This window comes from Bufo gargarizans, chromosome 2 (assembly GCF_014858855.1).
Source record: "Bufo gargarizans isolate SCDJY-AF-19 chromosome 2, ASM1485885v1, whole genome shotgun sequence".
Lineage (NCBI taxonomy): Eukaryota > Metazoa > Chordata > Amphibia > Anura > Bufonidae > Bufo > Bufo gargarizans.
In genome coordinates, this window is record NC_058081.1 from 654606459 (window position 1) to 654622631 (window position 16173).

Below are 16173 nucleotides of genomic sequence, written 5' to 3' on the forward strand. Positions count from 1 at the left end.
CCATTGTAACTACATGGGACACTACAGGGGGCCATTGTAACTACATGGGGCACTACAGGGGGCCATTGTAACTACATGGGGCACTACAGGGGGCCATTGTAACTACATGGGGCACTACAGGGGGCCATTGTAACTACATGGGGCACTACAGAGGGCCATTGTAACTACATGGGGCACTACAGGGGGCCATTGTAACTACATGTGACACTACAGCGGGTCATTATAACTACATCGGGCACTACAGGGGGCCATTGTAACTACATGTGACACTACAGCGGGTCATTATAACTACATGGGGCACTACAGGGGGCCATTGTAACTACATGTGACACTACAGCGGGTCATTATAACTACATGGGGCGCTACAGGGGGTCATTGTAACTACATGGGGCACTACAGGGGCCATTGTAACTACATGGGGCACTACAGGGGGCCATTGTAACTAAAGGGGTACAGCACCCCTAAAGCACTACTATAAATGAATAATCATGGCCAAAGAGGTAATGCAATCTTATTGAGTTAAGTGTTATGATTTGCTGTACTAATGGCACTGTATGGTCAACAGTTAATAACTTGGCAAAGTGTGTTCGGTTGACAGGGAGTAAAGGACCAGGTCCACCCCCTTGGTTAGTTAGCTAGCGGAAGTGTGTGCCTCGCGTGTGACCATCAAGATGTACACATGTGAGCTCCTGAGAGCTAGGCCCAAGTTCAGAGAACCTCGCTCCCAAAGTCTATAGCGGCCAAGCAACCCTACTACCCAATTACCCCTGATAGAAAGAGATTAAAAGGTCTAGATAGCAAAGAATTATGCTCATTTATGGCAGAAAGACTTGCTGCTGTAAGAGGTTGCATTGCTAAAGCATCCTACCACACTTTGAGACAGACTGGCCACCTGAATCTAATATCTGCATCCTTTAGTCCAGGAACCGCAGATGTGTCAACACCAGTGTATGCCCTAAGAGAAGAAAGGGTGCACCCTCCACTCAGTGCATGGCCCCAGGGAAAGCCAGAGGGGAGATTTTCATCATGAACAGTAAATACTACCACCACCTTCAGTGCCACAACTACCACCTCCACACACTCCCCTATTGGGTTCAGTGCAGGGGAACTAAAGGGGGCATTATAATTACAGGAGGCCCTGCTGGGGCATTATACATACTGTGGATACTATAAGGGGCATTATGACTGTAGGTATTATAGAGGCATTGTAACCACTAGTATCTCTATGGGGGCATTATAACTACTGGATATGATATAGGGACATTGTAACTACTGGGAGCTCTATGGGGACATTATGACTACTGGAGACCATATAGAGACATTGTAACTACTGGGAGCTCTATGGGGGCATTATAACTACTGGAGACGCTATAGAGACATTGTAACTACGGGGAGCTCTATGGGGGCATTATAACGACTTGAGATCCGTATAGAGACATTATAACTACTGGGAGCTCTATGGGGTTAATACAACTACTGGAGACGCTATAGAGACATTGCAACTACTGGGAGCTCTATGGGGGCATTATAACTACTGGAGATGGTATAGAGGCATTATAACTACTGGGAGCTCTATGAGGGCATTATAACTACTGGATATTATATAGGGACATTGTAACTACTGGGATCTCTATAGGGACATTATAACTACTGGAGACGCTATAGAGACATTATAACTACTGGGAGCTCTATGGGGGAATTATAACTACTAGAGACACAATTGAGACACTGCAACTACTGGGATCTCTATGGGGGCATTATAACTACTGGATATGATATAGGGACATTGTAACTACTGGGATCTCTATGGGGGCATTATAACTACTGGATATGATATAGGGACATTGTAACTACTGGGATCTCTATGGGGTTATTAGAACTACTGGAGACACTATAGAGAAATTCTAACTACTGGGAGCTCTATGGGGACATTATAACTACTGGAGATGGTATAAAGGCATTATAACTACTGGGAGCTCTATGGGGACATTATAACTACTGGATATTATATAGGGACATTGTAACTACTGGGAGCTCTATGGGGACATTATAACTACTGGATATTATATAGGGACATTGTAACTACTAGGAGCTCTATGGGGACATTATAACTACTGGAGACCCTATAGAGACATTGTAACTACTGGGAGATCTATGGGGGCAATAAAACTACTAGAGATGCTATAGAGGCATTATAACTACTGGGAGCTCTATGAGGGAATTATAACTACTGGAGATAATATAGAGACACTGCAACTACTGGGAGCTCTATGGGGTTATTAGAACTACTGGAGACACTATAGAGAAATTCTAACTACTGGGAGCTCTATGGGGGCATTATAACTACTGGATATGATATAGGGACATTGTAACTACTGGGAGCTCTATGGGGGCATTATAACTACTGGATATGATATAGGGACATTGTAACTACTGGGAGCTCTATGAGGGCATTATAACTACTGGATATGATATAGGGACATTGTAACTACTGGGAGCTCTATGAGGGCATTATAACTACTGGGAGCTCTATGAGGGCATTATAACTACTAGAGATGGTATAAAGGCATTATAACTACTGGGAGATCTATGAGGGCATTATAACTACTGGATATGATATAGGGACATTGTAACTACTGGGAGCTCTATGGGGGCAATACATCTACTGGAGACCCTATAGAGACATTGTAACTACTGGGAGCTCTATGGGGGCATTATAACTACTGGAGACCCTATAGAGACATTGTAACTACTGGGAGCTCTATGGGGGCATTATAACTACTGGAGACCCTATAGAGACATTGTAACTACTGGGAGATCTATGGGGGCAATACATCTACTGGAGACCCTATAGAGACATTGTAACTACTGGGAGCTCTATGGGGGCATTATAACTACTGGAGACCCTATAGAGACATTGTAACTTCTGGGAGCTCTATGGGGGCATTATAACTACTGGAGACGCTATAGAGACATTGCAACTACTGGGAGCTCTATGGGGGCATTATAACTACTGGAGATGGTATCAAGACATTGTAACTACATGGAGCTCTATGGGGCATTAGAACTATTGGAGACACTATAGAGACACTGTAACTACTGGGGCCTCTATGGGGGAATTATTACTACTGGAGACACTATAGAGACACTGCAACTACTGGGAGCTCTATGGGGTTATTAGAACTATTGGAGACACTATAGAGACATTGTAATTACTGGGAGCTCTATGGGGTTATTAGAACTACTGGATATAATATAGAGACATTGTAACTACTGGGAGCTCTATGGGGTTATTATAACTACTGGAGATGGTATAGAGACATTGCAACTACTGCGATCTCTATGGGGTTATTATAACTACTGGAGATGGTATAGAGACATTGTAACTACTGTGATCTCTATGGGGGAATTATAACTACTAGAGACGGTATAGAGACATTGTAACTATTTGGAGCTCTATGGGGGCATTATAACTACTAAAGATGGTATAGAGACATTCTAACTACTGGGAGCTCTATGGGGGAATTATAACTACTGGAGATGGTATAGAGACACTGCAACTACTGGGAGCTCTATAGGGGCATTATAACTACTGAAGATGATAGAGACATTCTAACTACTGGGAGCTCTATTGGGGTATTATAACTACTGGATATGATATAGAGACATTGTAACTACTGGGAGCTCTATGGGGTTATTATAACTACTGGAGATGGTATAGAGACATTGCAACTACTGCGATCTCTATGGGGTTATTATAACTACTGGAGATGGTATAGAGACATTGTAACTACTGTGATCTCTATGGGGGAATTATAACTACTAGAGACGGTATAGAGACATTGTAACTATTTGGAGCTCTATGGGGGCATTATAACTACTAAAGATGGTATAGAGACATTCTAACTACTGGGAGCTCTATGGGGGAATTATAACTACTGGAGATGGTATAGAGACACTAACTACTGGGAGCTCTATAGGGGCATTATAACTACTGAAGATGATAGAGACATTCTAACTACTGGGAGCTCTATTGGGGTATTATAACTACTGGATATGATATAGAGACATTGTAACTACTGGGAGCTCTATGGGCCATTATAACTACTGTAGACGCTATAGAGGCATTGTAACTACTGGGAGCTCTATGGGGCCATTATAACTACTGTAGACGCTATAGAGGCATGTCATGTGCATTTTGAGATAAACAATATTATGCAAGCGGGTGTGGACCCACTACGCCACTGACTGGCTATTCTCTGGGGGGGCCTGACGTAGTAACCACCTGGTCTTCACTTCGGCCTCTGATAGTGAGGATAGGCTTCGGCCATTAGGGTAGTTGCCAGGTGCCACTCCAGAGCAGTCCCCGAGTCAGTGGCAGCTGAGCAGGGGGTCAGAGATACCCACTTGTTGGGGCAGCAGCGCCGGCATGGACCGCTGGGCTAAGAAACAACAGGATTCAGAGTAGACTTAAAATCCAGCAGACTGAGGAAAGCTAGGTGTGACATGAAATAGTGGAATGGCAAAAAATGGGATGGCCATGAAATGATAGACTTTATCATCCAAGATTATTCTCTCTTTAAACAATAGATTCTTATATCCCAGATGATGAAGGCGCTGTATATCAGTATCTACTGCAGTGCATTCATACCAATGTCTTTTATAGATTACATCTAAGTTAGAGAAAAATAAAACCTTATCCTCCAACATCTATGGCACTATTAATTCTTTAATATAGTATTGGGGGACATGGAGAGCACAGCGGGCACAGTTTTGGGGGTGGCTGCAGGATGACATTTTTTGACACTAAAGGGGGGGAGGATGATGGAAAAATTAGGAATCTAAGATGTCTCTGTGAAAGAAGTCATCATAGTGGTCAGGAGTGGATGGAGAAGATAAGGAAAGAGAACATCTACATCAGAGGAGACCTCACTGGATGTAAGAGGTATGTGGTGCTGTATTACCCTGTTTGTGTGATAGCACTGAATGTAATGTACATCCAAATATGTCTTTAGCACTAGCGTTGAAGGTAGGCGTTGGATTGAGAATTTGGCACTGGGGAGGAGGGGATTCATTTCAATTTTCACATGAGGTAGCAGAAAAGCTAGAGTTGACTCCGGGCTGAGCTAATAAAAATCAAGGGTCACAAGTACTGGAGAGCAGGGGGCCCATCTTGCTGTCTGCTTCCAGCTCTGCATATTAGTGTTGAGCGCGAATATTCGAATATCGATTTTTTTTCCGCGAATATCGGCACTTCGCTAATTCGCGAATATTTCGAATATAGTGATATAAATTCGATATTTCGAATATTCTTTTTTTTTGTTTTTTTTTGTTTTTTTTTAAATATTTTTTTCTTTCCCACTTCCCTAAAGTTGTTCTTACCTGTCCTTTGGATTCCTGGCTTCCTGGCTGCTCCAGTCAGTGCCCGTTGCCGCTTCTGCCGACTTGCGTGCTCATGGAGCGTCCCCATCACCATGGGAACGTCTCCCTATACTAGAATGTACTGTCGGATTTGAGAATTACGTTGAAATCGCAATTCGATTATTTCAAGTTATAATAATCGAATTTCGATTTTAACTTAAAGGCTACTCTCCTATTGAAATAGCAATGCGATTATTTCAAGTTATAATAATCGAAATTCGATTTTAACTTAGCACTGCTATATTCCATATTCGTTAATTCTAGCCTAATATGGAATACAGCAGTGCTAAGTTAAAATCGAAATTCGATTATTATAACTTGAATTAATCGAATTGCGATTTCAACTTGGACCTGGTTTACTATGGTTGGCTTGGTAGAATTAGCGAATATGACGAATATATTCGTTATATTCCACAAAACGAAGATAACGAAGTATTCTGCATCTTCGTTTTAGCTACCTATTCATCAACTTTGCTAATTCTAGCAATCATATAGGAAAGTTTACTATAGAGACAGCTAAGTTTAATTCGCTATGCGATTATATGACTGCTTTTAAAAAAAAAAAAAAATGGAATAGTTATAATACCTGATAATTATTATAATTATTCTATTTATATAAAAAAAGCAAAGTAATATAATCGCATAGCGAATTAAGCTCAGCTGTCTCTATAGTAAACTTTCCTATATGATTGCTAGAATTAGCGAAGTTGATGAATAGGGAGCTAAAACGAAGATGCAGAATACTTCGTTATCTTCGTTTTGTGGAATATAACGAATATATTCGTCATATTCGCTAATTCTACCAAGCCATTGAAGCCAACCATAGTAAACCAGGTCCAAGTTGAAATCGCCATGCAATTAATATAACTCGAAGTAATCGCATGGCGATTTCAACTAGGTAATTCCATTCCTCCGCTCTCACACTCCTTCATCCAGCATAGGGCTGCTTCCCCAGGCTGTCAATCCAAGTCACCTCCCCCTCCTAACCCTACTATCCACAGCAAAGACTTATATACTACCGGCACATACTGCAGCGCAGTGTCCGGCTTCACGTCTCACTCTGCCGATTCGGCTGTGTGCAGAGCAGTAGTTATGATTGCGATATTATGTCCCAGTTGTATATTCAGATTGTTACACCAGGGTGGAGGGGGGGGGGGGAGAGCTAGGACATAATATCGCTATCATAACTACTGCTCTGCACGCAGCCAAATCGGCAGAGTGAGACAAAAATTTGCATAGAAAGATAGCCTAATCCCTAATTAAATAAATAAAATACATACAGTACAAATATATATTACTGCATATGGTGTTACTTTATGAATAAAAATGAATAATTTATATACATGTATATGTGCGTGTATATAAATATATATTATAATTATTATTATTTATATTATAATATAACTTGTAATATATTTTTATATTTGTAAAAAATGCATTGCTAGTTATCAATAATATCAGTATTTACATTTCTATGCAGTCATGCATTGCGATTGGTAGTGGAACTATGTATATACACATTATACTGCTGCACTGGATATAAATATAACATAAAAAACTTCTGGGGACTTAAGCTTATATTAGCAAATGTATATCAAATGAACTTTACTGAGGCTCTGAATAAGGTTGCACCCCATCCCCCCTCCCCTACAGGCAGTCTGTGAATGAGATCGCACGCTATCTCTCTACACACTGATGCCCTGCCCTCCATTCACTGAAAGCCCGTAGACAAAAGGGACTCCCTGTTTGGGGGAAGGGGGGTATTGTCTGCAGGCTGAAAGTGCAGGTTGTTTTCTGGCTGGAGACCCTTTCACTGCGCTTCTGGTGGAGTACGTGTTTATTAACTAAAATCAGGACAATAGCTAAAATAATGACCAGCAATAAAAAATAGCAATACATATAAATAAGTGATAGATCCAGGAGCATACACAAACAAATACATTAATATCCCATAAATACTGTAGGGCCTTCACTAACTGCCTGCTGTCTCTGGTATATGGCAAATTCCATTAAAAGGTTGAAGCGCTGACATTGATAGTTACTTACCAACTACTGACACCTTGTCTATACTGCAACACATTGCTGTGAACTTGGATACATATATATATATATATATTCTCTATTCTCCTATTCTATGCTGCTACAATTATATTAGAATATGGAAGTGTCTTATTCCCCTCTGTGAATTGGAACACTATCTAACTCTGCTACATAAACTATGATATTTATGGGATAGTCATTTATTTGTTTGTGTATGCTCCTGGATCTATCACTATTTTAAATGTATTGCTATTTTTTATTCATTGCTATATTTTATTGCTGTTCATTATTTTAGCTGCTATATTGATTTATTATATGTAAATATATTTTATATATTTATATTATATATACATTTACATATAGTATAATTCGTGTAATATTGTATAATTATTTTTTTAATACAGAGTTTATCTATATATGTCCATTATACTGTACAATACATTATATCTAAATCACCATACCTCATATGGATCATGGAATAAATAATTATACAATATTACACTAATTATACTATATGTAAATTTACATATAATATAAATACTGTATTAACATTCAGCCACTATAGGAACATAGTTAATAAATACCCTCTGTATCCACTACTTCAGAGAAAAACAAATAAATAAAAATAAATATGGAAAACTCCATCAAGATACAAAACAATATACACTTGAAGGATAAAAAAAAAACAGATGAATGCAATAATATAGATTGTGTATCTGACATACTTGAAGCAAACTATCTTATTACTTGAAATTGGGACATTCTCTAATAACTTTCTTATCCCCTAAACACTGAAGGTATTTACATGCAAATGGCGATTCATATGCTAATGCCGCCCTTCATTAAGGTTGCAAGTACATACGAAAGGATCGACTAATGGTGTACATTGCAGTATTATACCTCAGTATCGCTGACTACACTGCCTGCGCCTGACTGGAAGCAAACTATCTTATTACTTGAAATTGGGACATTCTCTAATAACTTTCCTACCCCCCACTCTCAGTATGGCTACAATAGGATCTAAGGCCCCTTTCACACGGGCGAGGAGGGGCTGGAAGGGTTAAAAATAGGGCTCATGGGGTTAAGAATAAATAAAAAATAATAAACTACTGTACAATGGACTAACTATACATTCATATATTTATGTACTGAATCACAATTATGATTCAGTACATCTAGAATATTAGACTATATATTTGCATATGCAGCTCTATAATATATCTGTATACACCGCTCTATTATGTCTTTAGATCTGTGATACAAGTGGATTAGATTTGGATGACACCTGGTGATACATTGTACCGGATTGTGTGCGGTCTACTGCATACAGATATATAATAGAGCGGTGTGTACAGATATATAACGGAGTGTTGTATACAGATTTGTAATGGAGCAGTGAACAGTATACAGATATATAATGTAGTGGATACAGAGTGTATTTATTAGCTATGTTCCTATAGTGGCTGAATGTTATTACAGTATCGAAAAACAACATGTACAGTATGGATACATTTGTATTTAGCAAAGCCTTTTGTACATTTCCTCCTTGACGGCAGCCCCCCCCCCCCCCCCCCTTCTGCCAGGACAATTCCCACACCTATTCTTGCTATTCTTAATGTTGGATCTCTTTCTCCACAATTGCGCAATGGAAACCTAATATGAATCATGATGTTAACACTGACACCATTAAAACAAATAATATTGTTACATGAAAAACAAAAATAAATAAATTAATACAGCTCCAGCGCTGGGTGAGTTTTAAAATACACCAAAAGTTTACAGGCAAAAATAGACCAATATATACAGCGTTGCTGCTATATTGATTTATTATATATAAATATATTTTATATATTTATATTATATATAAATTTACATATAGTATAATTAGTGTAATATTGTATAATTATTTTTTAATACAGAGGTTATCTATCTTACTATCTATATATGTCCATTATACTGTACAATACACTATAACTAAATCACCATACCTCATATGGATCATGGAATAAATAATTATACAATATTACACTAATTATACTATATGTAAATTTATATATAATATAAATACTGTATTAACATTCAGCCACTATAGGAACATAGCTAATAAATACACTCTGTATCCACTACTTCAGAGAAAAACAAATACATAAAAATAAATATGGAAAACTCCATCAAGATACAAAACAATATACACTTAAAGGATAAAAAAACAGATGAATGCAATAATATTGATTGTGTATCTGACATACTTGAAGCAAACTATCTCATTACTTGAAATTGGGACATTCTCTAATAACTTTCCTACCCCCCACTCTCAGTATGGCTACAATAGGATCTAAGGCCCCTTTCACATGAGTGAGCAGGGGCTGGAGGGGTTAAAAATAGGGCTGGAGGAATTAAAAATAGGGCTGGAGAGGTTAATAAGGGGTATAATACTCAAGTATGTCAGATACACAATAAATATTATTGCATTCATCTGTTTCCTACCCCCCCCCCCCACTCTCAGTATGGCTACAATAGGATCTAAGGCCCCTTTCACATGGGTGAGAAGGGGCTGGAGGGGTTAAAAATAGGCTGGAGGGGTTAATAAGGGGTATAATACTCAAGTATGTCTGATACACAATCAATATTATTGTATTCATCTGTTTCCTCCCCCCCCCCCCCCATACTCTCAGTATGGCTACAATAGGATCTAAGGCCCCTTTCACACGGGCGAGGAGGGGCTGGATGGGTTAAAAATTAATAAAAAATAATTTAACTCACCTTAATCCACTTGTTCGCGCAGCCCATCTTCTCTTCTGTCTTCTTTCTTCAGGACCTGGGTAAAAGACCAGTGGTGACATCACTACGCTCATCACATGGTCCGTCACATGATCCATCACCATGGTGATAAGCGCAGTGACGTCACCACAGGTCTTTTACCCAGGTCCTGAAGAAAGAAGACAGAAGAGAAGACGGGCTGCGCGAACAAGTGGATTAAGGTGAGTTAAATTATTTTTTATTAATTTTTAACCCATCCAGCCCCTCCTCGCCCGTGTGAAAGGGGCCTTAGATCCTATTGTAGCCATACTGAGAGTGGGGGGTAGGAAAGTTATTAGAGAATGTCACAATTTCAAGTAATGAGATAGTTTGCTTCAAGTTTGTCAGATACACAATCTATATTATTGCATTCATCTGTTTTTTTTTTATCCTTCAAGTGTATATTGTTTTGTATCTTGATGGAGTTTTCCATATTTATTTTTATTTATTTGTTTTTCTCTGAAGTAGTGGATACAGAGTGTATTTATTAGCTATGTTCCTATAGTGGCTGAATGTTAATACAGTATTTATATTATATGTAAATTTACATATAGTATAATTAGTGTAATATTGTATAATTATTTATTCCATGATCCATATGAGGTATGGTGATTTAGATATAATGTATTGTACAGTATAATGGACATATATAGATAACCTCTGTATTAAAAAAATAATTATACAATATTACACTAATTACTCTATATCTACATGTATATATAATATAAATATATAAAATATATTTACATATAATAAATCAATATAGCAGCTAAAATAATGACCAGCAATAAAATATAGCAATGAATAAAAAATAGCAATACATTTAAAATAGTGATAGATCCAGGAGCATACACAAACAAATAAATTAATATCCCATAAATATCATAGTTTATGTAGCAGAGTTAGATAGTGTTCCAATTCACAGAGGGGAATAAGACACTTCCATATTCTAATATAATTGTAGCAGCAAAGAATAGAGAATAGAGAATATATATATATATATGTATCACAGTTCACAGCAATGTGTTGCAGTATAGACAAGGTGGCAGTAGTTGGTAAGTAACTATCAATGTCAGCGCTTCGATCTTTTAATGGAATTTGCCATATAACAGACAGCAGGCAGTTAGTGAAGGACCTACAGTATTTATGGGATATTAATGTATTTGTTTGTGTATGCTCCTGGATCTATCACTTATTTATATGTATTGCTATTTTTTATTGCTGGTCATTATTTTAGCTCTTGTCCTGATTTTAGTTAATAAACACCTACTCCACCAGAAGCGCAGTGAAAGGGTCTCCAGCCAGAACATAACCTGCACTTTCAGCCTGCAGACAATACCCCCCTTCCCCCAAACAGGGAGTCCCTTTTGTCTACGGGCTTTCAGTGAATGGGAGGGCAGGGCATCAGTGTGTAGAAAGATAGCGTGCGATCTCATTCACAGACTGCCTGTAGGGGGAGGGGGGGGGGGGGGGGGATGGGGTGCAACCTTATTCAGAGCCTCAGTAAAGTTCATTTGATATACATTTGCTAATATAAGCTTAAGTCCCCAGAAGTTTTTTATGTTATATTTATATCCAGTGCAGCAGTATATTGTGTATATACATAGTTCCACTACCAATCGCAATGCAGGACTGCATAGAAATGTAAATACTGATATTATTGATAACTAGCAATGCATTTTTTACAAATATAAAAATATATTACAAGTTATATTATAATATAAATAATAATAATTATAATATATATTTATATACACGCACATATACATGTATATAAATTATTCATTTTTATTCATAAAGTAAAGTAACACCATATGCAGTAATATATATTTGTACTGTATGTATTTTTATTTATTTAATTAGGGATTAGGCTATCTTTCTATGCAAATTTTTGTCTCACTCTGCCGATTCGGCTGCGTGCAGAGCAGTAGTTATGATAGCGATATTATGTCCAAGCTTATATTCCACAAAACGAAGATAACGAATGTATTCGTCATATTCCACAAAACGAAGATAACAAAGTATTCTCCATCTTCGTTTTAGCTCCATATTCGTCAACTTCGCTAATTCTAGCAATCATATAGGAAGGTTTACTATAGAGACAGCTAAGTTTAATTCGCTATGCGATTATATTACTTTGCTTTTTTTTATAAATAGAATAATTATAATAATTATCAGGTATTATAACTATTCCATTTGTTTTTTTTTTTAAAAAGCAGTCATATAATTGCATAGTGAATTAAACTTAGCTGTCTCTATAGTAAACTTTCCTATATGATTGCTAGAATTAGCGAAGTTGATGAATATGGAGCTAAAACGAAGATGGAGAATATTTCGTTATCTTCGTTTTGTGGAATATAACGAATATATTAGTCATATTCGCTAATTCTACCAAGAGCCATCCATAGTAAACCAGGTCCAAGTTGAAATCGCAATTCGATTAATTCAAGTTATAATAATCGAATTTCGATTTTAACTTAGCGCTGCTATATTCCATGTTAGGCTAGAATTAACGAATATAGAATATAGCAGTGCTAGGTTAAAATCGAAATTCGATTATTATAACTTGAAATAATCGCATTGCTATTTCAATAGGAGAGTAGCCTTTAAGTTAAAATCGAAATTCGATTATTTAAATCGCATATTAATCGCGATAACAAGAATAATGACGAATATTCGATTTCGACGAATATAAAACGAATATTTTATCGAATATTCGCGAATTTCGTCGAAATCGAATATGGCACCTGCCGCTCATCACTACTGCATATGAGGCAGATGGTATCAGGTTAACGATGGTCATATATGAGTGAATGTGTACGGGCACAAATGAGAAACGATAGGAAATGGTTGGCTTTTCATTTGTCTGATTTAATTTCTAGATATAAGTGACATCAGAGGTGAGAAGCTGCTGATCTCCCCTTTGGAATTTCTGATTGTCCAGGCGTCTTTATGGGGAGTCTCAGGCCTTTGTAGGGAACCTTTAAGGTGCCCGCACACATTAGTCTAAAGTTGATTAAAATGGTCAATTTTAACCTAAATGATCATTCATTGGCCAAAATTTAACAAAGAAACAGCCACTTTAGCCGCCAATAGCAGACCATCATCAACTGAAAAGAAGTCGGCCATGTCTGAAATTTTTGTTTGACAGTTGGATGAAAAGCAGGTTCTGAGAAAGATGTTTCGTCCATTGCCTGTGTATGTATGGGCGGTCTGAACAATGGTAACAGCCAATACACACGTTGGTCCAAATTGTTCAAACTGCCGATACATATCCAATGAGACCAAGAGAAGGAAGAAGGATCTTTTTGGAAAAATCTGAGGAAAATATTAACCACTGCCGACCTCCTTTCACACGATAATAGACTGTCATCAGTCGGCTAAAACAATCATTTATTGTAAAATGTTGACAAAAAAATGTCCATTTGGTTATAATTGGTCATTTTCATTGACTTTAGACTAATGCATACAGCCACATTAAGAGCCATACCAGTATCACGTCTCCTGGATCAGAGGCTATAGTGTCTCTCACTCTATGGTTGGGGCTTTGGTGGTTGACATTCGACACAACACCTTTTTTTAACTCTTTTTATTGAAGGGTATATGAAATACAAACATATAGATGGCAGTAAGGACACCACTGTCATAGCAGGGACTAAGGGCTCATACAGATGAACATAAGGGTCCCCTGCCTGTGCTGCAGACCGCTATTTGCATGGGCACTGGCCATGAGCACTCCATATCATGGATGCGGGCCACTGACTTGAATGTGCCTGCAATCTGCAAGATATGGCAATAGATAGGACATGTGTTATATTTTGCTTTGCAGAGGCACAGACCTGAAAGTCCAAGGAAGAGCTTTGTAATGCTCCCGTGGGCTCCTGATCCGTGGCTCTGCTCTGCAAAACATACATTTCCTACCCATTCAAGTCAATTTATGGTCCGCAATACGGCCACGGGGCCATTACATTCATCAGCATGTTGTATGTAGATATGAATATCATACTGGCCATAAGTGACATATAAGTAGGTAGGTAAGGTCCCAGCCTCCAATTACAAATAATAGATGATTGGACATGAGCAGCGATAATCCAAGAAATGCATCTGCTGAGGCAGGAATACATATGACATTGATAAGACCTTGCCGGCTAAAGTCAGGTCTGGGTGGGGAGTGATGTGCTAATGTCAAGTTACACCAGAGTCCCTTTACTTTATTACTTTTCGTTGGGCACTTGCAACATTTTTGAACTATTACTTCTAGAGTCACAATCCTTTTCCTTACAGATGCTCCCAGATGCATAGCTCCTCGTGTGGTATTAGTGTAATGGTTGCATTCTTCCTCCTTCAGGAAGCCCAGAAGCCGCATCTCTGGAGTACAAAGAATACACGCATCCGACACGGATAGTAAGAGTGCAACAAAATCAAACACTATTGATCAAAATCTGGCAATTGGTGGACATATCATATGCCGATGATCAGCATCCAGTCGATGACATCTTGGACAAGCAGTAGAAGGAACCGTCCATCCATCCATCCACAGGAGTTATATATGTCTGCTAAATAATATCAGGTTGTCAACTAAGGGAAAGCCTTGAAGATCCCAATAAATCATCAACTGAATCATCTGTGAGAGTCTTTGTCATTTCAACGTATCTATATCTTTCAACGGAATGTGTGAATTCATGTCAGCAGATTTGTGCGTGTGACAGACACTGGACCCCTAGGGTTCTGCAGACACTGATAAGTGAAAGGGTTTGCAAGGGTATGGAAATTGTGATTAGTGTTGTGATTAGAAGTTGATGAAGTGCAATTCGATCTGAATTTCAGGAAAAATGTGATTTGGCCCAAAGTCAAATTTATTCACGCTTCGTGGTAACCAGTAATCAGATTTTTTCTAAAATGGCTACTGCACATGTTATAGAGAGGAAGTAAGAAGCCATATAATGAGGGATCACCCATTATGCCATGCAGCCAGTCAATCAGCAGATAGCCAGCCCCAGTGATGTCACAGCTCTATAAAAAGCCTCCTCCTGCCCGGTCTCCACTATTTTTCAGTAAACTTAGTGCAGGGAGAGACATGACAGGCGCTAGGGACAGTGATTAGGAAATACTTTATTCACAAAATAAGTAGTGTAGAAATGGTAATACCACTCTGGGGTATTACATAGCCCCTTACTTAAAAACCAAACCGCTCTTGGCTTGTGCTTAGGGTATGCTCTGGGGTTCCCTTTTAAGTTAAAGTGCTGCTATATATCACTTTCTATGACCATATATATAAGCTGAATTAGCAATAGCTACCTACAGGTTTCTTTATTTTGTGTATACTGGGCCCTAGTACTAAAAGCGCACGGGTGTCTTTACTCCATAATCCTACTACTATGTAATGAAGGCCTGCAAGTAGAAGGGTGGCTTCATTCTGTAATCCCTTCCATGCATCAAGGTCTAATCATGCTTTATGATTCGTCATCTTAATAACTAAACTGGTAGCTTTCACATTTTCCATAAGGCAGTGCACAGTGCCTTAGGGCACCTAGGAACATATTTTTGGCAGCAGGGTCACCTTTTAAGACAGTGGGACTGCTTGTGACTTTACCACTTGATCCTCCCTGTGTAGCAACAGCACATAGCACATGAACCCAAAGACACAGGGCATACTGGCTCCTTCCCCTCCCAAGTCTGTGGAGAGAAAACGGTTAAGGGTGTATGCAAATAATACAATACAATGCCTAGGCTTTCTACACTGACAGAAGGCAAAGTGGGAACATTAGTGTACAGGGCCCTCAGAGGCAGTTCGTATGAGCAAAGAAGCAAGTATGCTAACTGTATAAAGTCCAAAGTCCGTTCAAAGTGCATAATAGATCCTATTGTGGAACCAGTAAAAAGAGTCCATACAATAGGCAAAAATACTTGAAC

At 38.4% G+C, this 16173-nt stretch overlaps 1 protein-coding gene across 1 annotated transcript in view; it reads left to right on the top strand.

Annotated features, from left to right (window-relative positions):
• The window catches only part of LOC122926266, a 51037-nt gene extending 36265 nt beyond the window's left edge, over positions 1–14772 (top strand). The window contains exon 7 of the mRNA XM_044277641.1: positions 14609–14772. Coding sequence (XP_044133576.1) covers positions 14609–14772 — 164 coding nt within the window. The remainder of the gene's footprint in view (positions 1–14608) is intronic.
• Positions 14773–16173: the final 1401 nt, after the last annotated feature.